The sequence below is a fragment of the Myzus persicae genome, unplaced genomic scaffold (genome assembly GCF_001856785.1).
Source record: "Myzus persicae strain clone G006 unplaced genomic scaffold, MPER_G0061.0, whole genome shotgun sequence".
Classification (NCBI taxonomy): Eukaryota; Metazoa; Arthropoda; class Insecta; order Hemiptera; family Aphididae; genus Myzus; species Myzus persicae.
Window position 1 is genome coordinate 1,398,829 of NW_019103602.1, and position 26,199 is coordinate 1,425,027.

Sequence of the window (26,199 nt, forward strand, 5' to 3'; positions counted from 1 at the left end):
TTTTCAGACTTTTTGATAAAAGCGTGATCGGACTTTTTGTCCAACAATAAAAAAATGAATCCGGACTATTTGTCCAACTTTTTTCAAAATTGATTTTTTGTCCCCGGACTTTTCGTCCTGGATTCATGCCCGTTTATAATCGGGTTCCCTAATTTATGTATTGTTTTAAGAATTTATCTTTCAGCTGCGCCAGCGAACTGTTCTGGTGATAGATCTTTTTCAGCTCTTGGATGAGTTAAAAACCATTTAACCACTACTTTGTGAGCAACCGATTCAATGCTTTATATAGTGGTTATTAAATTATAGAAGCCAATATCAGCGTGTAGCAATGAAATGCCCTAAGAACGTGGTCAAGTTAGGAATTACTTAGGTAATTTCTTGGTGAAATCTTATTGTACTAATATCTAAATCTTAACTTGGTATCAGACAATAATATCAAAATAACGTTTTGGAGAAAATGTGACGTTCCTTAATCATTATAAAAACTGTGAAAAAAAAAAATGTTCCATAAACTTTTATATTATATTACTCATTACAATAGGTAGTTAAAAAAAAAAAAAGTTAAATAAAAGATATTATACTGTCGCTATTACATCGGTTATCACACTAGAGTGTAATATAATCACATAAAAAAGTGTTAGTATATTCTTATAACTATATAAAGTGGCCAATACGAGTTTGAAAGGCATGGGTGTATGACATAGTTTCAAGTGTTTATATTTTAAAAATGTTCATCTGTTACCGCGGTTAAAACGGAAGCGGTAAGGCGACAGACTGTGACTGGTGAATATCAGGACAAATTTAATCCAGCCGGATCGTTACAGATGATGACGCCGAAAAGACTTCACGACTAACACTGTGCACCTAACTACAATTATTATAAAAGCGACTATATAGAAAGCGAACGTAAAAATGTATCCGTATCCCGTTCATGATATCATGGTATAATAGTTATATAATAATTATAATGAAATAACTATAGGGCTCGGTTGTTGTTTCATTTGCGAACTTTTTTTCCCATTGTTTTGATTTTCTGCTATAAGTAGGTTTTAAATTCGTTTCATGCGAGTACGAATTTAAATCTGCATAGAATTTTTAGTGCAACTCTTTGCAATTTCGTTGACCTTCCTAATTTTTAGTACAATCTTAGATACACAATAAGTATTTACAACAATTGTATTTTTTTGTTCTTATTGATGCGGTCACCGTCGTGGCCAACCGGAAATGCGATAAGGTGATGCCGTGATTATTATTTTCCCAAAACTATTACGGAATTATTATGATTCATAATATGTATAATGTATATATAGTATATTTTCATTGTATTGCGTTTGCTATTCATCAATTTCGTAATATTCTTATTCACGTTTAAAGACCGAAGAAAAACCAGTTTAGTTTGAATTTGAATTGTGTAATATTTTATTTTTAATCGTACCGAAGAAACAAGATAAAATAAAAATCAAATCAAATTATGAAAATCTGTTTAATTCGAATTTGTATTAGTTAATTCATTTTTAACGCGAATTTTAAGTGTGATTTTGTGTGATATTTTTCTGCAATTTTCAAAGCTAGTGCTTAGTGCAATAACTTCCGAGCCCTAGTAATGACTAATTTTCGCGACGTCAACGGCCGTCAGCCGGTATCTAAAGGTCGCAAGAAGAGCCCTCGAGCACCACCCCGGGTATGATCTCAGTCCTCGTCGCTCTGGACAGTTGATGGTTCAGCTCGTTCTTGTAGTCCTTCGACCGTTTCACGTTGTCTGCGTCCGACCTGCGACCGTAATCCTCTTCTATCCGCGTCACCCGGTCCGGTCCCCCGCCACCGTACCCTCCTCTGTCCGTCATTCTGTCGCCGCCGGACTTAGCCGACGAGAACTCTATAGTCCGACCGTCCAGTGACGGACGTTTGTAGTTGGTCTTTTTCAAAATCGCCTGTGAAGCACACAATAGAAATACAGTGATACTATATGATGCTTAAATTGTTGCAAGGAGAATTAAATGTGCAATAATAATACAATGTCATATTACAATGCGAATTATTATATACATGTAGTACAATATTACAGTGGTGAGCAGGGGCGTGCTCACGGGGGGGGGGGGATGAGGGTGTCATATCATCCCATGAACTTTTTTTTTTATGCGTAATTTATAGTTCTTCGATAGTTTCGGTTTTCTCGGAAAAAAATAGTAATGTGTAGGTAGTTAGTTCATTCCACCCACCCTTCATACGAAAAAGCTGAGCACGTCACTGGTGGAGAGTAGCCAGGAATTTTCTTTGGGCGGGAGGGGGGCTGATAATGTATTTACACAGATTTGGTTGAAATCTAGGTCTCTCATAAGTTTAGCGGTGTACCTACTAGTATACCGATGTGGTGGTGTTGAGGTTTCGGTTCTTGTTCAGCCATACAAATTCGTATTTGCAGTAATATTCATACACCATAAAAATAATACCCACAGCAACCAATATAAGGTACAGCCTCCCCTCCCACAAATGGCTACGCCTCTGTAATATTATGCTATACACTTTGAATTATTATTTTTGTATTCAATATGCTACAGAAAGATTGTATAATGACAGCAGCTAATACCTGAAAATTGTAAGGAGGATCGTCTTCGTCCGTGTAACCCGACTGGTACTGTTTACCTTTTAATTGGAGTTCAAGAACAGGATTTGATTTATCCGATGGTCTGAAAATTCAAATTTAAAGAATTACAGTTTTACTTCGAACTAATATTATTCTATACGTTAATAATTGATTTACTGGTTACAAATTTGAGTTTGTCAAAGTCTTCTAGGGTATGGAGAAACACGAATTCCACGAATTTAAAATTGTACATACACACATATAGAAATATAAAGTGTTATTAAATATTTACTATGTACCTATGTCATATCTTGAATGCATTGCAGCGACCTATACGGTATCTGGTATACCATATTTTTTAATTCTACCGGTATGCAGTTTTCAAAAATTTTCAATAAACGTTTAATTAACTTATCAATAGTTAAAAAAAATTTCTCTATACCTATTATATTGGGGCACTGTTTGAATCCGAAAAAGTGGTCATTGAATGATCACTTAAGATATAAAAAATTAATTAACTATAAAATACATAATTGTAAATACTTTTGATCAATACCACAAATTTGCATTAGGTAGGTTAAATATATAATAATTTTATCAAACTCAATCATTGATACATATTGTGCTGAATCGAATCAAATTTAAAACTTTAGCTGGAATTTAGTCTTACTATAATAATTGAAAATCCCCTTTTCAACATTTAACTTTTATAAAGTTCGTAAAATAAAATAATGTATAAATAAATTAGTATTAATTTGATTATGGAATATTATTAGTAAGCCTAGTGTAATTCATAAATTAATTTTGTTATGGCTCTTACTGTCATCCGTACTAAAAGTAAGCTATAAATACGAATATTGAACGACGAACTTTTTTATGTTTGATTTGTTCACTGTAGTGATCACTTTCGAATCGTTTTTCCCGTTAACACTGTATCTGTTGTCACTCATTGGTTGTCTTATTGGTTTTTCATCCTGTTTTTGATACATACGATTGTTTTCCTAGTACAAAAACACTATATTAAATACTTGTCTACATGTTTATTGAACACGAAATACTTGATTTGTGCTTACATAATATTGTGGTTTACTGTTTTCGGTATCGGAAAATCGAACTCCTTGAACTACATCCACTTGTACGCCTTGATCTGTTCAAAAATAACATAATCAATAAACCATTTCGTCCATATAATATACACGAGGAATACAATAAATGTTTTACATTTCGTATGTTTTAAAAATGTTATCGTTTGTGATGTCATTATTGTAGTAATTGCACCGAAAGGTTATTTTATTTATATTTATTGACCCATCACAAAGGAATACTGATAAAAATAAATACGAATATCGATCACAAAATATCCAAGTATGGGTGCGTCTACTAGTTTCAATCCAATAAAAATATTTTTAATACCCATCAACACGTAATTATTATTAGTTAGTGTGAAATACTAATTTTATTAGGTAACAGATGTCAAATAGTTGTGTGAAAACCGAATCAGAAAAGTTCTTTTAAAATATGTCCATAACACATTTCAGTGAACACAAAATATTTGTTGAGACAATATACAACATAATGGATGTATTTCTCATTTTTCTGGGGGCCTTAGGGCCTAGACCCTATATAATCAATCCCTGCCGGAGAGCTGGTTGTTTCATATACACGATATAATCTGCTATGTATGCACATAAGTGAAGACTGAACTATGTTACCTCGGACTGCGAACGAGTGTTTCAAAATTTTGAATGCAGTACGAGCTTCTGGAAAACGATTCAGAGGAGAGTCCCAATTGCAGTCGTCCACATTGTTCACCATACTGAAACAACAACAGCACAATGAACAAATGGTAAATCAATAGTCAATACAAATTAAATTAATATATTGATTATAATATTGTATAAACTGAAAGTCTTATGTATAACGGCATAAATATTTTCACCGTCTATGACGAATTTTCAATAAAAAATAGGCGAATACAAGAATAGTAGGTAATAAGATTTGTTTAAATTTAACATATTATGTGTTAGTAGAAGAAGGTATTATGATCAAATAATGATTAGTAGCATGGTATTATGTTTGAATAAAATAAAGTCAATTTTTTGAATTTAAATTAAAAGCAAAATTAAATTATTTTATGTTACAAGATTTTTAAAAATTATTTCTTTGTAAAAAAAAGTCCTAACTTCAAACCCCAGGTATGCCGAATCAGCTCTGCTGGCTTGAACGACTATTCTTCGGTTGTAGTAACTTGTTTTGAATTTCAAGATGAAAAATAAGGTCTTTGTGGAAATTTAAAAAATATAATGTTTGTCTTGAACCAAGGAGGTAGGTACCATTACAAACATTAAGCAACAATTGCGTGGTATTTGAGCAGCTTTATAATATTTCATCTCACATTACATTATATAAGCGATCTGTACTATAGTTAAAAGTGATAGAAAACGAAAGTTTTGCTTCGGAAATATTTAGGACGTCACGTGATCCGCGGACGATATAACATTACGAGCAATACGGCAATCAAATACCATAATAACGACTTGTTGCGTTGCCAGTTTTTTTTTTATCACCTCTCGTCCATCAAGTTGTTGTGATTGGTTTCCGTGTCCATTTGATTCAATTGGAACGGTATCTTGTACAAATAACACCTCTTGCTGCCCAGGAATTCGTTTACGCTGGTCGTGCTCATCACATCTTTCAGCATGACCGGTCGGTGGTTCATGTTGTTCAAGTTACTAATCGCATGTTGGTTGTACAGGTGCACCTGTGGACGAGCCATTACAGCGGGCGTCAGACATGTAATACATTAATACACATATTATAATAGAGATGGACATCGATCGGTCAAGGCGGCCTAGGGCAACCGGAACCCGATCGCGTGGAACTTCCGGGAAGTGGACATACTGCTATCGATGCGTATAGATATAATATAATAAAGACTGTTGTCAAATAAAACTTCGATTGGGAGATCGCAATTATGTTAAGTAGGTAGGTACTTCCGAGTTCCACCATGCAGAGGCGTGGGTATATTATAAGGTTTTTGAGTTTTGACTGCTTACGTCCAGTGTTTGGATGTAGTGTTTGAAGAGTAAAAAAAAAATTTTGTATAAGCCGCAGGGATTTTTTTTAATGTTATTTAAAGCCGACCACGACTTAATAATAAATATTATATAATATATTACATTGTATGTTTTATTTAGAGTTCGGATGTAATTATATTGAAACTGCACAACAAGGCGGGCTTGAGTTATGACAAACAAACACAATTCTATTGCTGTTTCATATCTGTTAAGTCATTTGTTTAGTTTTAAATATTATGTTTGTCTGTACTAAGACCAATATAGGTTGTACAAACTAAAATAATAATACGTGTTGAAACTTACCTGCAACGAAAAGTATACAACGTCTTGAAGTTTGTTGGCTCGATCCAACAATACGACTTGATAAATTGATTTTCCTTTCCATTTATTAATAATCATTTTTAGTTTCTTACGTCCCACGGCATCAAGCTTGCCTAAAAAAAAAAATACGTTAATCAAATTTGTTTGGTATTAAGTTCCGTTTGAAAAATGAAAATACAATTTTAAATATCATTAAATAAGATGTTATCATTTAAACATCAGAAGTATTTCAAATTAGTTATGCACTATTATTTCCATATATAATTGTATGAGTAACTATTTAATGTTCCATTCATCAGGAGATGATATTATTTGTAAAAACAGAATACATAATAGTCATAACATTACGACAGTAATTATATCACTATAAATCAACTATTAGTACTTACCGATTTTTATTGAACTGTTTTTATTTCGTACTTGATATCCCTTATAATCTAAATGGAAACAAAAATAAATTTATAGTCAATCAATTATATTATTTTTTTATGTATATGTTCAAAACATGTGGCTGATCTTTGTTGTTGATTATGATTTATCGACAAATGGAAATCATTCTCGATAAGTGCTCAGTATATATTATAATAATAATGATATGAAGATCCCAAAAAATTAACATACGCATAGCTTTGTGTCAAGTAGACAGTTATAGCCTCATCAGTCATCACCGTAATACGAACTGTTATGTTTTTGTTTGTACTTATTTGAAGAGAAATTTCAAAAACCTACATGTACGTAAATCTAAGTAACGCTATCAGACAAAATATAAACTCTAATATTCGTCTAATTTTGTACCAAACACGAAATATAAATTTATACTACGGTATACACAGTGACCTGACGGAATGCATGATTAAATCTGCTCAGTGATTACTGATTAGCGTTTACCAGACAATATTTATTGCATGTAAAACTGAAGTATGAACGATACAAAATGCATTCTAAAATGTCGCATAATTAATCATGTAAGCAGTGCAATCAAGAGAAATTAAGTCATCAGATACATCAACAATATATTGACTACACTCCCTCCCCAATATTACCCTCTCCTATAGGTATACAAAAACGCTTTTTCACTTGGCGTGAACCTATACAATAATATTACAGTGGAACCTCGATATCTCGAACTCCGGTAACTCGCAATATCTGTGAATACATTTTTTTTTCATTAATTTACAAACTGTAAGTTATTAACTCGACGTTTTTATATGTCGAATTTTATTTTTGTTTTCTCAAGACTTTGAGGTACCGAGGTTCACCTGTATATAAGGTCGTAATGAAATCCGTAATATAATACTCACGTCTTTGTATGACAAGTGCTGCTTCTTCGTGAGTAGTTGAATACTTTCGTTTATTCGCTGAAAACCATAGTTTATGAGAATATTATTTTAGCAGTATAATATAATTTCAATACATATTTCAATATTGTGACAACACGAGAGTATAGATTATATTAAACAAATTCAAGTACACAAAATACAAGATGTACCAATAACTGGATAAAGAGTATGCCTCTGTTGTGAATGTGCGGGATCAATGTCAATCACATTTTTTACGAAAAACATTTAAAAAATCATCTAAAAAAAAGTAATAAAATATTATAAATAACGAAACTTCCATATTAATACGCATATCAAATCGTGTGCAACTAAACAAATTAGTACTGAAGAGAAATTCGTTAAGTCCAATCAAATGAAAGTGGTTCTAATTTTGTTTAGTTCTCACAAATGTTTTGTTAAATGGAAGTCCGCTACACTGAAGTTGCAATGTATAGTGTATAATATTAGATAAAGTATACTTGTTGAAGGTTTTATATTTTCTTTATATTTATAATTTAATTTCTGTATTATATAAAACACTATTTTCAGCAAATTAATAAATTCGGTACTTTGACAAATTAGAAGGTTTAAGAAAACTACGCTTTCTCGATCAATAAAAAAAAACAACAATAATAACAATACATTTACAAAATATAATGAATAAAAACGCATTAAAATTAGCTCAGTGTTTATTTAAAATTTGTATTATTTCATGCTAAAAATGATACAGAATTCACGCGTGTTAGATACATCAAAATCTGAGAAACCGAACACGTAAATATTTGAATGTCTATTGAGTAGTTATTGTTGGGTAAACAAAAATACTAAAACAAATCTAATGAACAATTATTGAGTAATGTACTGAGTACGTTCAACATTAAATGGTTATTTTTTCAAACTAGGTACATTAAAAAATGACAAAAAAAAAAAAAACACTCCATAAGCTGAAATTGAGAAATAATGTAAGTACCAATAATGTATAATACACTGTTCAAGAAAAATTGGGGGAAAAAATGATATAATCTGCATAGCCATTCAAATTTTACGTAATGAAATATTTTTATCTACGAATAAGACAATATTGTGGTCTAATACATTTTTAAAAAAATTTTAATCACAAATTACAATAAAACATCGAACCAATTTGCGCGGGAAACGATAATCGAATATAATGGACAATTTAATTCAAATTACACAGTTTCGATTAAAATTAAATAATATATACGTTCTATGTGCACTCAATTAATATTAACATCTAATAGTATAAGGTGATCAAGACGATCTAAGTTAGATATTGCTGAACCCATCACCTTCACCCGGGCCGAGTACAGTACAGTATACAGGGTGATTTTTTGAACATGCTCAGCCCCAGTTATTTCCTTTAATAATACATTTATTCAAATCCTGATTTTTGGAATTGTTAAGTATAGCTAAAGACCATATTTTTGGATTGTCACAGGATCGTTCTCAAGCGGTACAGAAAATCTCAAGTAGATGAGGTATACGAAAGTTAGAAAAATCAAAATTCGAATACTTGTACAATTCAAGCACGCGAACAGGGTGAGCATGCAACCTAACCTCTACGTCTGAGTTAACGAGGATCGAGAAAGCAAACTAAAAACAACAACAACAACAAAACACGGGAACAAGACTGCGACTAAGTAGACTTGGATGCAAACAACTATTCAAGTGCCCAATTATTAATCAATTAAAAGCATTTATACTGACCCGTGTGGGAGCTGACGCCGGATAGACCGTGGTGACTTTCGAACTCCAGAACTTGTGAAATCGGATTTCGCGTGATGAGTGGTACAGAGCACAATATATTCTAGTAGGTTTAGCTGCAGACCAGCGATCTAAACCGTGTCGGCGGTTCTCAGATTTCGATTTTTGAAATAAAAATTAAAACGGCCAACCGCGTCAATAGTGATCGCACGAAAGCCGAAGTACGACCAATAATATTCGTTCGTAATAATTATTAAAAAAACATGAAATGTGTATGAACATGTTGAATTAATAATATCATATATTACATCGAAACAATGTTTACGTTTAACATATTTTTCAATAATAATAATCTGGTACGAAAAACGAGACAACTGCTTATTCAAATTACAACTTGATTAATATTTATCACGACAAGCAGACAATACATCTTAATTATATCATTTATTAAAGATTTTTCTTCATTATATTATCGTTAAGTTCTTTTTCGACTTCTTTTGAGCGTCCTCAATAATTAGGCTGACAATGTGACATAATACTAAACACATTTATGTCGTTTTCTCGAAAGAAATTCGCACAGCCGTAGAAATAGCTGTTCAACTCCTTTTCGTCGGTTATTATAGGTATAACGATTACACTATATAATAATATAATTCAATAATAGTTGTACATCGTCTGTCGTTATAGCCTAATATTTTCTTTGCCCGGAAGGTATTCTTTTCCGACGATATTTTTAACCTTGAACTATTTTTTTCTATGATATAATATAATATGTTATTATAATGATATGTACAAAGTATTTTCATGGACCGTGGTTGGAAAACTGACACTCGGTGTATCCGATTGATATTTTTGATCCTCCGGCAGATTTCGAGATCGTATATATTTATTTCAGTGGTTAAAAAAAAAGAATAACGATTGGCCGGCAGTGATAAAATAATAAAATATTAAAATGTAGGCAACCCAAACAAAATCTAAACCATCTAATTTATTCTCTAACACTATACTTATAGGTATCGTAAAGTCGAAGGGTTTGTATGTTTTAACGCACAGCAATTCTCAGAAACAATACTAGACCGACGGCCACGCAAGTTATGACGATAGATTCTTTGGGACTCGTGTTTCGTTTTTAGCCTATTTTAGACCCCTATATTATGCTGCTGCTATAGAGTGACTCACAGATGAATTTCGTTTTTGCAGTCGAAAATCGAATATTTATAAAAATTTTCCGTCGATTTACAGAAATGAGAAAAAAGTTTTTTGTGAAACAAAATGAAATGAAATAAAACTCATTGTTTGTCATTCAAATGTACACCGAATGGCCGATGACCGTGTGTTTGTAGCTCAAAAAGACGGATTCCGTCCACTTTGACGAAAGTTACGGTTATCGATCTCAAAGAACAGAAGAGTTTAGAGAATTATAGTTTGAACGGCGTTAGAACACATACCGAGCGCCAACGAACGAGGTGATCGGCCGATATCGGTCGAATCAGTTGACAGAGCGACTGACGCCGATGCCGATTTTCCCGTGAAACCGAACTACACCGATACAGCACCGCATTTTGTGTCTGTTCATTTTTCCCTCGACCGGAGTCGGACTGTGCATGCATGATATAAACATAATAATATACGAGCACCAAACGAAAAACCACTTATTTCCGTGTTTTTTATTGTCTTACGAGCTTGTGTGTGTGTGTGTGTGTGTGTGGGAGAAAGAGAGAGAGAGACAGAGTGTGCAAGTGAGTGTGTTGTTCGTGTGTCTCAAAAACGACGGTATACACTCGAAAGCGTGGCAGAGAAGAGATTTTTTTTTTGTCGCGTTTCGTTAGTTTTTTGCGCTCCGCCAGTACGTTTAAATCTCCGTCTCCGCGATCGTATTATACATTATAATGTTTGCGAGCGCGCCCGAGTGTGTGTGTGTGTCAGGCAAACGGCGTGGGGCTTTGGGGCATGGCTGCTCGACCGCCGCGGGGGAGGGTAAAGTCTCTTTGTGCGCTCGCGGCCCCTCGGCGGTGCCGACCAGACCTTTGATCCGCTTGCCCGACTTCAAAGGGTAAGCGCAATTAAAAAGCCACCCCCTGTGCCCCGCGGGCGCGCAAAATAATCTCTGCCCACTCGTCCGGAGTAGCAGGGAACTGCCACCTACACCCTCCCACCGCGCCGAACAGCCCCGACCACCAGCCACCACCGCCGCCGACGACGACAGGAATCTCCCGAACACGAGGGTCCCGCACCAAATCCTCCGAACGCGAGCGCTTGTCATCGTCATCAACGTCACGATGACTTGTACCTACCCTTTGGTCGTGCACAAGTAGCGGCCTTGGTGTACGACACAATATGATAATAACATATATAATGCTATATTTGTGTGCAATATATTATGTGTACGCGTAAGCATCATGTATGGTGCGCGGAGGATTATTATTTTTATTTACGATTATTATATTGCGTGCAGCGCGCAGTTCGTCAGTGTGTAAACGTCTGTGATTTGTGATGATTGACTTGCGCGTCCACGGCCGAAACAAGAGCATTTTTTTCTGGGGAGAGGAGGGCATTTAATATACGCCGGTACTAAAATGGATTACATTTACTTCATCTATTAATAATTGGTGTAACAGTATACTGTCCCAGCTAATAGTGCATTGTAGACACGGGATCCTACGCCGTAACTTGATGGGGATATCTCCTATGCAAGCATGCTTATACTTGCATAGTCGAGCTCCCAGTATAATTTTTTGTCCGTTCAAATTGTAATAATATTTTTAATGCAGTTAAATGTTTGATTCCCGAGTGTTTGCTATATTTTATAGGAAATCATAAAAAAACATGATATCACTATGCATTGAATTATACTAATAATTGTAAATTCATAGGAATTAACAAATTTTTAATTTTGACATTTTTGCGATTGTATGATAATTACTCCTTGATGGTAGAATACCTACAGGTTATAGATATCTAACATATTTCTCGATGGAGTATGAGAAATTCTTGAAAACCATTTACAGCATATTATACCGAATAGATTGGCGTAAATAATTACCCCGCTTATGTCACCAAACTATTTGTGTTTAGTCACTGGTGTCCGGTATGTGTTTATTATACCAGTAACCAGTGCGTTATTCTAGTTCACTGTTCTCTGGCGTCTATTCATTTAAACGACGTTGAATTCCAGTTCGATCATTGCATTTGAAGTACATAAATAATCAATTGACAATTGGATATTTTGGGCCTTGTGGAAATCCTGAGTCATGATTACCGCCAGTTAAATTATTAATAGTAATTCTACGCGCGCGCGCACACACACACACACACACACACACACACACTTTTATTTTCAAGTCGATTTGAAACCCCTATCCCTCCTACATACGCCAATGGTGTTGCAGATGAGTTGAGGTATCCAAAAGCGTACTTTGATGTGATCACTTGATCAAACTAAACGATTCGATGTTTTTGTCGTCATGGTAGTCATTATATTCCTATACTTTGAACTATCTGTTTACAATCAATCCGAATTGGGGTAGCCGCCGTGTTTAACAAATTGAGCAAACATTTTTATTTTGAAATGGATTTCGAGCAATAAAATTAGTTGTTAATTTAAATACAGTGTAATAATATTACGGTATTTTTTTAATGAGCTATTGTCTACAACCCTCTTTGGGTACTGCAAATCGTGTAAAAGCATTCATTATTTTGCTACATAATATGCATTATACCGAGTCACGAGATGCTTTTAAGTCATTGGCAAGGGTTGAATACGGTTTTTTTTTGCAGCTCTCATTTTAGACCACCGCTTTAAATTAAACTCAAGTGCATAGTTTCCAAACATGTTTTATTTTTATTTAATACATAATATCCAGTATGTGCTTTAGGGGATTCAGAAAAAATAAAATTAGCTTGATAAAAAATGTACTCAGTTTTAGTGAATAAAAGTTTAATGTTGTGTGAATTTATTGGTATGGAAATTTATCTCAATAATATTTATATCTGTTGTATTTTCTTGGTAGTATAGTTCAATATTATGAGAAACACAAAATGATTATAATATAAGAACCTTCCCAACACTTAAAAACTACTCAATAAAAAAAATAAGTTAATTTTTTCCGAATATATTTTTATTTTATTATTTGTATTATTTTTCCAACTAAACAACACTACATTACGAGAGTCTACTACAATAATTTAATGACTATGGATTATAATAGTTTAATATAATAATATAACGATACAAAAAAAAAAAGTAGTAAAATTGTATGTTACTTCAACAAACTAGTTTAAAAATATTAAGACTGTATTAACGCATCGTCATTACCAGATTGTTGTTTTATCAACTGCGGTCCAATTTTCCTTTTCGTGATGAATGCTCGGAGCATCGACTGCACTTTTATAACTTTCTTCACTTGGGTCTCATAGAGTCTGAAAGTGTGCAGTTAAATTAAAAAAAAATAATGTTAATAGGCTATTTTTTACGAAAATCGTGAACTTTCCAATCACAAGTTGACGTTAATAATGTAAGGGCAGTACCGAATATACGATACGCATAATCAAATGGGTCATCAATAGTCATGTCGACGACTAACACATTGTTTCAACTGTCTAGAATCTTTAGATGTTGTACGTACCTGGACAAGTATTCCTCGTTGTAGTACCGTAGAAAAACTTTGCTCTTTCCAATAAGCCACCCTTCCATTTTTAGACGAATCAGCAATAGTCTACAGTTTTCCTTGGTGACTTCAACGTTTTCGTAAAAATCGAATGCCAAAAACTTATACCTGTGTGACAATCATTCTATTATTACGACCGTATAATATGTACCTATGTATTAAACATACGATTCAAACAAATAATAGTAATAGTCTATTATGACAAATTACAGATCAGTATAAAACGTATTAATGCGAACTAACAATGGTACGCTTGAACAATTTGAGCAAACAAAAATATAAAAATGAATGTTAGGTAAATTGAAAATAACATCTACATTTTTCATGAAATTATAATTATCGTATTTAAGATTGTAGTAGAACTCCTATAATCTATATTACCTACCACGTTGTGTATAACAAACGTTTGAATAATATAAGTGACTATTATATGCACTATGCACGGTGATTCACCAAGCATGCCCATCCCCATTTTGTCCTTTAATAATGAATTTATTTAAATTTTGATTTTTGGAATTTATATTTGTACTCAAAGACCATATTTTGAAAATTATGAATTTTTTCGTACTCCTTAAAGAGTGCCCTGTTATGATACAAACTTCTGTTTTTCAAATGAGAACCCACCTATTTAACTGTAAATTGATTAGTGAATAATTTTTTTTGAAAATTTATATGCACCATATTCAAGATTCGAATTAGCAGTTTCTTAGTTATTAAAATGTTTGTATTAAGGATAACATTCTTTATTCTTATTTGAAAAACAGAAGTTTGTATTCTCCATAGAACACTTCTTAAGTAGTATAAAAAATCTCAAGAATTTTAAAATATGGTCTTCAATTATATTGAAAAATTAAAAATCAGATTTTGAATAACTGCATTATTAAAGGAAAAAGTGGGTGAGCATGCTTGGTGAATCACTCTGTATGTACATCATAAATAAATAATCGTATAATGTGTGGAAAAGTTTCTTAAGAAAATTGTATTAATTTTTTAAAATTGAGAATCGCAAACAAATATTTTCATTAAAATGGAATTTGGGGATTACAATTTTCGCATGTTCATCAAGGTATATTGTACGATAATAGCCTTTCATCGTGGAATCAATCTGTATTGTTATGTCAGTGATAACAACTGGAAATAAGAGGACGTTGTTTTGGGTACCTATATGTTCAACACATACACCATTTTATGTCATATAATTATTAAAAGTGTATATTATGGTCAGGTGCAAGTTCAAAATTAAAATATTGTTAGAATATTTCAAGTTTATTTTAATCAATGCTCCTTTTCGTATCTTTGCTATCTACCTATTAACTTTTTAAGAGGTTTTTTGTCTGTAACTTGTGTGTTAATAAATGTATTTAAAAAAATTATATGTTTTGGTATTCTAAGAAATTTCTCATTAGTTTACGTCCGTCTCAAAAGCATTCAAAGCTCAAATAAATTGCATCTAATAGACGAAAGCATTGCAAAAATAGGCCCGCATCATCATTTTAGTGCACTTTTTTGGGTATAGACATGACGACATTATTATAGCAATAATATGACGAACGTACAAAGCACTAGGTACGAGATTTATGAAGGGCACAGTAACCGATGTTTTTTTTTATTCAGTAAACATATTTGAAGCTCAAACTTTCTGTAACATATTTCCAAATCGAGTGACATGCTGTCGATAATATTACAATAGTGCCGGTATGTGGTTTAAGGTAATGATATGTACAATTCGTAAATATCTCTATTTTTCTATCCAATAAACTGTGGAGTTTAAATATTTCATTATATTGACGGTATAATGCAACAAGTGGGTATCACGACACTATATGTAATCCATCAATATTAGGTAAAAAGTCAAAATGTTTTAATCAAAATCTCTTACAGCCACGTCGTAGTTCACTGAACAGCCGTAGTAGCTAAAAACACGATATCAGAAGTTTCTAAGCAAACCGTTGTAACGAGAGATTGGACCATTAACTAAAGTGGTCAAAGACTGAAGCTAAGCGTATTTTAACATTTAAATCGTCTCATTGTCGTCATTCAATCCACGGCGACTCGTATAGTCGTCGGCCATCGAATATTACCTGTGTATGAACTCGTGGAACGATATCCGGCAAGAGTAACCGTCCTGCCGGGCGGACACTGTCTCGACGACGGACAGCGCCTTGAGCTGCTGCCTGACCACTTCCGGTTGGAAGCCGAGTGGCTCGTCGGTAAGCGTCGCCCTCATGCATCGGACGAAGTGCACGCCGTTCTTGTACTCGGCCGTGTCGGCCAGCGACCGCAAGATTTCCATGCTGCTCGACCGATACACCGCAGACGCGGTGCGCATGCGCCGAGTTTGCGAATACTCCCCGCGAGATTCCGTGTTGTACTTCTGCGGGGTGCACGATATTAATAATATTTATCTCGATACAAATGTTATACATTTTCACAATAAACAATAACATTTACGGCGGCGTCGACAGACCATATGATGTAACAACGGGGTTAGGAAAACAAAGCAAGTGAATAAAAAGCAAAGGAAAAAAAAGCATATGGAAAAAAAGCAATTTGAAAAAAAAGCGAATGAAAAAAAAGCGAAAACCAATTATTATTACTATAGGTATAAATTTTACATATTAACAAAAATTACTATTAATTTTAGGATTATAATCTATGCTATAGCATACTAGTGAATTATTGTGATCAAACTTATATTTCGGGAGTAAATAGACCAATTGAAATTTCACGGCCAGGTAAAAAAACTAAATTTCGAAATATTCCCCCAATCTTCCCACCTGCTACGTAGAATGTACACGAAACAACTATTAAAAATGCAGAGCGTACTAATAATCAAACAGAAGGATTTAATCATCGATTTTCTAAACTCATTAGCTATAATCATCCCTCTATTTGGACACTGATTAAAAAAATTAGATTAGAGATAGATTTAGATAGCACTATCATGTTGATGCACTTAACATGTAATACCTACACTTATGACTTATTATAATATTATAATATACATAATATATTTAATTAATGAATTATTTTTATTTGATTTTTTTTAACAAACTATTTGTCTATTTGTAATAATTTATACCTATAATAATAATAATAATATTGGTTTTCGCTTTTTTTTCCAATATGCTTTTTTTTCACTCGCATTTTTTTCCTAAACCCGTAACAACTGTTATTGTCGCTTTGTAGTTACTGGTGTACAATATTGTTAAACATATTATGTAGGTTGGGGTTATTCCCGATGCCTCCACTTCTCGTTGGTATATATTGGCTCCAGTCGTAAATATTTGGACATGTTTCTATGATGTTTGTTTTAATTTCTATCGTCATAGGTGGTATAGGTACTATACACTTTCAATCTTTTATGTAGGCATATATTTTTTTGTTTCTGAGAGTAGCGACGAATGTATTGTATTTACAATAATGCGTGTTTTTTTCTGCCATTTACATTTGGGGTGGTAAAAATGCTCTGATCTACGACATCGCCAAATTCTCTGGCAGAAAAGTGAATCTAGTTGAAGTGTTCGGGTGGGAGGTCAAAATTTAAAATTTAAAAAATAAGGTTATTTTTTTAGTGTAACCCACAAATCCATAATCATAGTTCTTGAATTTTTCACCAAATATTTATATCATCATATACCATTTGTGGTAATATTTTAGAAATATTTTGACTTTTTTTGCGAGATTTCTAGCCTTGAGAAATTTGGCGGATTTCGTAAATTTTAAAAAATTATTGCCGATAAAAACTTTTTTTATATTTATCTTAATTTGATTATTTATACATTTATCAAATATTCTAGGATGACCTAACGTCTTTTTCGTATGCAATACTGATTTATCATTGAATTAAAATATAACACATCCATACAATTATATGCTCTATAACTTCAATTGCACAGAACCAACTTGTCCACCTTTTTTTTTTAATTAAATTTTTTGTACATTACAAAAACATTATTAGAAATGGTAAAAATTTGCATTTTTTTTATATTGTAGTTTTTGGACATTTATTATAACTTTAAATACATCATATGACTTATTTTTGGATTCGCCGTATATATCACTTGTTCTAAAGGTCAGGTATTTTACTACACGTTATGGTTTTTACGAACAAAAACTGAACTAATGAGTGATCTATTTATGTGCCTACACTAATTATTTTTTTTATTTTAATTTTGATACATTATGTTTTTGAAAAATAATAACTATACATTCTTAGAAAACTATGTAACTAAAAGTTAAAAAAAAATGTTATGAGTTAATATTCTTAGAAATAATTACTGTGGACACTTAAATAGATCGATATTATGTTTATAATTGAATTTATAACAAAATTTAAAAAAAAAAACGAGTAGAATAATATAATATTGCTAATTAAATAAGTCATATAATATTGTTATTATCATAAATTTGTACGTACTCGAATCGGTGTTTTTTCTGACATCAACGCAGCGCCCCATCTACTGATTTTGCTATTTTTAGTTTTTACCATTAAAGTCTTCTCTCTGCACACGGTTAGATTTCCAGATTTTGTCAACCGGTTGGAGAATAAGTCCTTTATCACGTTGTCTTTGGACATACGCATTGTCTCGACAACTTCAGGTGCCAAGAAGTCACGATTTTTTTCAAGCACGTCTTTCAACTGATATGAGACGGTACCACTATAATGCGCCACGCTAAAGCTCTTTGAACTGGCCACGTGGATGTATGGTTCTTTGGGGTTGATCTCTAGTGCATCTATTATACGAACGAGAACATTTTCATTTTTCACTGTGTACGTACTGCTCATGTTTATTGTCACATTATAAAAGAGTAAAATAAATTGTCAAGCAACTGATTAAATTTTTTTTTAAAATTTTTTCCCTTGGACTATAACAACGTGAAAAACGGATTCAGTATCTTCATAATTTTCATACAATTTATATTTTAAACAATTATAAAGTAGTAAGATTCTAAATAATAATAATTGTTTAATACAATCCAGAAATGCCTGTACTATATTCTAGTACTAGACTAATACAACTTAAATCTCAGAATCCAAAAAATGGTTGATCAGAAAATTAATTTTAATTCAATAACAACCACGATCATTGTTTCTAATTCCTCGACAAAAAAAGAAAGTTTAAATGTACAACCACTACTTATTTGTTAGGAGTTTGTGAAATATTATATTATTTTATTAGTTATTACTACTTATAACACGACTATTAATGGTATGTTTATTACTTGTGATATATTCACAGTTTTCTTCACAGTTTTTAGTAGCATCGTCAAACATGTAAAAAAGTCCATCTGGGTTGTTCATAAGTGCATCTATTATCGGTTTATTGTTTCGGTATTGCATGCTGTACTGGTCCATGCCCTCTTCCTCCAAGTCTTGCTGTACAGACACTTTGATTAGTCTGTTTGTCGACGCAGAGCCGACAAACCATAGAAAAATAAGATATAAAGATGCCATGATTTACGCAACTAGCATATCGAACCATAAGAACGATCGTTTACAAAAGAACATAAAACAATGCGAAGATTCTTTTGTATATTTTATGGACCGATGCGTAATGATAATAATATACTTTATATATACATCATAATCTGCATTATTGTCGAGAATGCTTTAAATTTCTTATGTACTATACTCGACCTGCTGTCTAAGTTCTAACTGCCAAATCATATATTAACAATACAGGGCGATTCACCAAGCATTCACAACCCATTTTTTTGTGTTCAAAATCCTTCACCAATTTTTGATTTTTGAAATTTTAAAGAATACTTGATGACCATATTTTTAAATCCTCGTCATTAAAAATTATTCATAAAATCATTTACAGAAAACAAGGGTGATTCTTATTTGAAAAATAGAAGTGCGTATTATAGGACACTCTTCAAGTAGCACGAAAAATCCAAATCGTTTGAAAATGTGATATTTACAGCTTAAGTGTAATATTTAAAAAATTAAAAATCAGAATTCGAATAAATATATTATTCATTTAAAAAAACGGAAGTGAGCATGCTTGGCGTATCATTATGTGTACTATTATAACTAAATAATAATAATGACGTATAACTCTTTATGAACGTCAATGTCATCCAAATCGATTTGAATCCATTAATTTCATAACAAGTAGTCTTTGTATAGTACCACCTGTGTGATTGTGTAAAGGAAAGATAGACAATAATATTATACTTCCAAGCATTTAGCTAATAATATTATACTTCCAAGCATTTAGCTAATAATATTATGCCTATATATTTCTATCGATATTTAAATTTGTTGTCACCCTTCCTCACTCACCATTACCCAAGCGAACATCCGTTGGTTGTAATGGTACTGGAGTTGTTCGTTTAGACAGTTGACGTATAGTTGATCCAAATTGTTCTGGTGGAAACATTCGAAACCGAACGAGTCCATCAAATACACCACGTGCGTGTCTCCGCTGCGAACAGTTGGATTTTCTCGATAATGACACAGCACAGTACAATATGATATTGTGTGGTGTCGTAATTATTTTTATATTATTGTATTTATTTGTATTGTTTTTTTTTTTTTTTTTTTTTTTTTTTTTTTCGTAATAATATTGTATAAGACTATAGGCAAGTAGGTAGTCATCTCAATAGCAATCATTTCAAATCCGATCGTTTTATACTCGGTCGATTTAACTCACAATATGGCCCTGGTGAACGATAGTTTCAGATTGATGACGTTCACTATCCAATCGAACAGCCTGGCGTACAATGTCTGGGAGAACACTCGCAAGCACTCGTACACCCCCGAAACCGTTTGCTTGCGACGAACCGCAGTGCCGTTGACCACTACGCAGTAATTCAACAACGACCAGCTCAGCTTCTTCGAGTCCACTTCCAACAGTTCGGCGACTGAAAATCAAAAACGCGAATTTAGCCGAATCACTACTTGCCGTTTAAGTCGCTTCCAGCCGTAATGTGCTCACACAAATATTACATTCACAACAATATATCTGATTATGGCTGCAGATGATGTCTAATCGTGTAGTGCGCGCGCAGAGGATTCTTTTACAGTGAACAGAGCAAATCGTCGTTCGTCGTGAAAATACAAAGTTTTCTCTTACATTTCAGTAACAAGATGTGGACCAATGGACATTTTAAAAAACAGCACAATGTCAAAAAAATAAATAATTTGAATTCGTTAGGCACCTATTAATATGCGTTGTTCGTTTGTCGTTTACCTAAAACGCACACCTTTAATGTCGTATAATATTTATGTGTTCGCAAATAACATGTGTACATATTATTATGCGATATTGTGTGCTGCAGCACACGTCATAGTATCATCATTATAGCCCGCACACCCTTACACCGTAATAATTTTTTTCACCGTCGATGAAATCGAAACATTTTTATTTTGAAACTCGTCTTCCGATATGGGCAACGAAATATGCTCAGTACTCATATAGATCTTTACATATCATACACACTAATACAACAGTAATAATAACCGGAACGCCGGGGAAATGGTCGGCACACATTATCTACATATTGTTCCGATATCATTATCTTATACGATTTCGTATATCACGCGCGATCGTACCGCAGAGAGTACTCAGGTATAGGTGCCTGCCTATACCCCGCGCCTACATAATATACCAACTACAAAGCGCATAATATTATTATATTATATTATCGTTACGATGTTCGAAATCAAACTCAAATTTCATCTCGAGAACACGTGGGCGTCGTTCGCCCGGAGCGATTTTCGTGCGTTTTAGAAATAATTCGTGCGGACAAATTGTTTGTGATTTGATCACTATCTCCGCGCGTTCGTACAGTAATTATTATTTTTTGTAACGTATTCACAATAAACACGTTTAGTGTCGGCGACGGTGTCGTGTTTAAGCAGTAGGAACGTGGGCGTCAAGATAATTAATATTTTTATTACCATTATTTAATAAAAATCGGTGTGTTCGGTCTGTGGGACCGGTTACGAAATATCGTAGGCACTGTTGGATTTGGACGATTTGACAAGTCTACGATGTATTAATATAATAACTTGCGATCAAAATATAATACATTCCAACGCCCGCGTGTTCATGCCGATAAAGTAGACATCGCGCGCGGTCATGAACAAAATCGAATAAAATTCACCGATTTCTTGAAATTCCTTAATACTTATTTTGAAAAAAAACATTTCGCTTTTGGGTACACTGAGTTCTCATTAGAAGCACGGAGCATATTATGGTTGCCGTATGAGCTTTTATAAGATTGAATTACTCACTCTTCGCGAGTAGTTCGGCGCCTTCGATCTTTGTCTCGCCATCATCGTCGTCGGAAACGCTCAACTCGCCAAGATTGAGTATGGCCGCCAAAATGCGCCAGGTCGTGTTCAAATGTTCGTCACTAAACTCCAACGTGTCCTTCATGCAAGTCAACAGTTTGTTGAAGTTTTTCACGTTCGACTTGGGCTGGTACCGGAAGCGCTCGTCCGAACCTTCACCCACCAAGTACCGATACCGACGGTCCTCCTCCAAGTGGTATTGCTTGAAAACTTGATCGGCTTTGGCCGCCTCCAAGAAATCGTAGAACACGTGGAAATTCTTTTGTCCATTACTCCTAATAAAAAATAATGTTAAGTGCGTTTCATACCATGATGGTACCCATCATACTTGTGTTTGTTTAAGCATGTAAAATACAATTTCAAGTAGGTAAATAGTTTTAATACCAATATGCTGTTATCTATCGGTATGACAATAAATAATTATAGTTGAGTGCCAACACGATTACAATATTTTTCAGTTTTGTAGTTTAATTTCATAGAATATTTTCAAGTAGTTATTAAGTCGTTTGGTAATTTTTAAATATTAAAATGTCATTACTATTCAATGCTCCGTTAGCAATCGAGTAAATAAATATATTTAATATTATTATTACTTCTTTTTATTTATGTATTAATTTAATAAAAAATATTGTACATGCAACCACAAAGATTGTACTATTAGTAAGTATATATATTATATTTTAAGGGAACTTCAGTGATCAGAGCGTTATTATTTCTTTGTCGTAATGCATTAAGAATAAAATTCGAAAGTATTTACTATACCGGCTACTTCACATGTCTCGTTCTGTAGTAAATTGAAATCAAAGCTTGATCTTACCAACTATCTAAAATGTAACTTCAATTTGTGCCAAGAATAATTATTTTTAAAAATATACTATAAACAGGTATATGAAGTTATCGAAAAATATTAATTGAAATAATAATACGATAGATGCCTGGTGGCTAGATAATACTCCCGTAAACCATAACCGTCAAATCGTCAATAATCTTAACGTGGTATGCGGTAACCCATACAATAATCATGTAGATTCTTGTACATAAGGGTAGACGAAATCGGAACCACTCACTTGGTGTTTGTTACTCTCCAATTTTCTAACTGGTAGATGAAAAATATGGCACCACTGATCTTGCCGGTTGACGAGTATGTGATTTGGGTCTGATTCACGTGCCGAGTGGAGTTTATGTGATATTTGTTGGCCGCGTTTCCGAAAGCTTGAATCACGTCTATGGCGCATTTTATTTTCAAACCGATGTCGTTCACTTTGATGTGGTTTTGCTTAAAATATCAAACAAAATAATAACATGATTGTCGTATATGGGTTTTTTGTTTTTTGTACTATAAGTTCTTATGAGTTTATAATTTCGTATACTCGGTAGAACGCAATATTTTTGTTGACTATTAATTATCAGTGAACACAATAAACCTATTAATATGATATTATTGTACTATTTTCCTAACATTGTTTTCTGGAGATAAATATTTGTCATCCGACGGTCCGGAGACCAATTAGTTCTATATTATTGAAACGATGTAGATACATACTGCACGGGCTTATCTACTGATCGCAATATAGTGACGGAAGAAAACCATGTACCAACCTCTCCCAAGAACAGCAAATGTTCGATTAACTTCCCGTAATTCAACGATTTTCCCGACTTAGTCTCGCCCGCCATCAGTATGTGTTGTGGCTGTTCGTGGTGTAGCATGTCCTGATAAGCTGCATCGGCCACGCTAAATATGTGAGGCGCGTTATCGGATCGGCATTTGAATTGATAACGATAATGATGCTGAAACGTACGACAATAACAACAAGTATTAGCAAGCATAACTGGTATGAGTAAATCGTTATAGATAACCGCAATGATGGTTTCAAAACTATTATAACACGGGATATGGACTTGTTTGGGAGACGGTATAACAACCAATTTTGGTAGGTAAATTAGATACACAAATCACAGTTATTGATGACTAGAATGCAAGGCCGTCTGAGACAATCAAGGCGCATACTGTTTTTACAAAAATATAAAATCACGCTTAGTACAATAGTCGATAAGCAATATTATGGTTACAATATGTAACGTTTATAATGCTTTTATTTTTAAAAATTTCGAGGGGGGTCCGGTCCCTGGACTGGTAAACTCTCCAGATTTTTGAAACTAACAAATCTTTCTAAGTTTACATTATTCGGTTTACGGGTAAATAGATTTCACGATAACTAAAAATGTGTGCAAAATAAGTCTTTACTGTCTTGGGGAGGGGGAGAGTATGAGTTGACAGACCTCGTCCAACTGATAGGGGCACAGTGGAAATGGAATATTTTCTAGTGGCTTTTCACGATTTTGGTAAATAATGCACTTCTGGAAAATAGTTTATTTTCGCTTATAATCATAAGCAATTTTCACTAAATTCAGCATAATTTACCCGTTTAGTAAAAATAATTACAGATATAACGATTATTATATCATCTAACCACTTTATAATTTAACAGCTTAACACTGTTATAGATAGTATGATTTTATTGATTATATTAAAATATGTTTCACATATTTTAATTTGTATTTATTTTTCAGATCGGCGTTATTTGTATTTATATGTTGGCATAATTGCTTGGTGTTCTGTTGTATATAACCAGTATACATTTTTTGTCTCATAAGTTCATTGATTTATATAAATATGTCCATAGTATTTTTTTTTAAATATTATTGTAAAAACGATTTTAAAAATAACAAAAATTAAATCACATGACAATCAAAATAAACTCAAGTGGAATGGCACTAATTCGCTGACAAAACTAGTTTTCAAAAGAAATAGGTATATAACTGTATAGTGTATAATATTATAATATGACATACCTACTATGACAATACCATGACCTACGCTATTGTCGCAAGCGTCGGTACCTATTTCGTTTTAATATTATAATATAGTAGAAACGTTCGGAATAAATTATATACGCGGGAGGTGTTGTATACAATTCATTATGATGGAAAAAATTTAAAAAAAATAATTTTCGGTAATTTGTTTTGGTAGGTAACGCAGTGCAATATGGTCACGGTTACCTTTTTCTCGTACAGAGGCTCGTCTCGATTCGGGTTCAAGTACAACAGCACGTCGCCGACAAACGTGTAGCTCAGACCGTCCGAATGGCGATTTTGCAATTCGTCGAGAACGGTCTCTTCGGACACGTCTTTCAACGCGGCTAAATCTTCCAGATGCATGGGTTTGGCAGCTTCCTTTTGATTCACCTGCAACATAAATCACTGCCATCATCTGAGATGTGTCGTGCACGTCCAATTTCCAGCCCGTCGTGTGCAACGCAATTCGCATTTCGCACCGCACACGCTCAATAACAATTATAATAACTCTACAAGACAATGGACGCGACGAGGTCCGCGGCGGACGTGCGGTTTGTTTAGCAGCTCTGCTCGCCGGATTCGCTGCCCTTATGTTTGTCGGACGATAGAACCACACGCATTTTCAATTCTTCATCATTGTGGTAGTCATGTTTTTTATTTTTATTTTTTCATTTTCAAACATATTTTATAATAATATGTTATTCTCTAATGATGATTGGCATTTAAATACGCTGAAATGCAATAAACTTCAAAACGCTTGGGTACTCGCACTAGCGGGACTTTTGCATTGTCCGTACAATAATAATTGTGTTATTTGGTAAACATCGTAGCCGTTTATTTTTTCTCGAGACTAATCAAGTAGTAGAGACGTTCGTCGGCGAACGTCGTGGCAATGACAGTTGATCGTATAATACTCGTTGAGATTTCAAACAAATAGGTACATTTAAATCAATTTTATTTTCCCTTTTTGCGTTGATTGTATTGTTTTTTTTTTTTAAATTGACAGGCCAACGACGGATGGCGTACAGAAATTAATATTGCAAGTAAAATATACAAAATACGAATATTACACAATTATTTGCATATTATTGTGTGGCCTCTGGCGATATTTATTGTATACAATATAAAATCTACCCACTTTATTAATATATTCGTATTTAGAAAATTATTTTAATTTTCGAAATCAATCGATGCGTTTAGATTGTTTTACTATCACAATATATTTTAGTTATTATAAAATGCAACAAATATTTAAATTTTATATCAAAAGAAAAATGAAAAATAAACCGAAAAAATTAAATATAGGAAAATATCATTAAATCATTATTCATTAAATATAACT

At 33.3% G+C, this 26,199-nt stretch overlaps 1 protein-coding gene across 1 annotated transcript in view; it reads right to left on the minus strand.

Moving 5' to 3' along the window:
• Positions 1–561: 561 nt before the first annotated feature.
• Positions 562–26,199, minus strand: part of LOC111034848 (neither inactivation nor afterpotential protein C) — a 35,862-nt gene continuing 10,224 nt past the window's right edge. The window contains exons 9-28 of the mRNA XM_022316246.1: positions 25,062–25,247; positions 23,601–23,789; positions 23,069–23,277; positions 21,942–22,276; positions 20,356–20,566; positions 19,986–20,127; positions 18,920–19,073; positions 18,114–18,430; positions 15,775–16,067; positions 13,652–13,801; positions 13,342–13,445; positions 7,284–7,340; positions 6,372–6,419; positions 5,965–6,095; positions 5,152–5,345; positions 4,297–4,400; positions 3,658–3,731; positions 3,455–3,585; positions 2,588–2,687; positions 562–1,931 (exon numbers count right to left, since the gene is read on the minus strand). Of these exons, the coding sequence (XP_022171938.1) occupies positions 1,644–1,931; positions 2,588–2,687; positions 3,455–3,585; positions 3,658–3,731; positions 4,297–4,400; positions 5,152–5,345; positions 5,965–6,095; positions 6,372–6,419; positions 7,284–7,340; positions 13,342–13,445; positions 13,652–13,801; positions 15,775–16,067; positions 18,114–18,430; positions 18,920–19,073; positions 19,986–20,127; positions 20,356–20,566; positions 21,942–22,276; positions 23,069–23,277; positions 23,601–23,789; positions 25,062–25,247 (3,417 nt within the window). The 3' untranslated portion in view covers positions 562–1,643. The remainder of the gene's footprint in view (positions 1,932–2,587; positions 2,688–3,454; positions 3,586–3,657; positions 3,732–4,296; positions 4,401–5,151; positions 5,346–5,964; positions 6,096–6,371; positions 6,420–7,283; positions 7,341–13,341; positions 13,446–13,651; positions 13,802–15,774; positions 16,068–18,113; positions 18,431–18,919; positions 19,074–19,985; positions 20,128–20,355; positions 20,567–21,941; positions 22,277–23,068; positions 23,278–23,600; positions 23,790–25,061; positions 25,248–26,199) is intronic.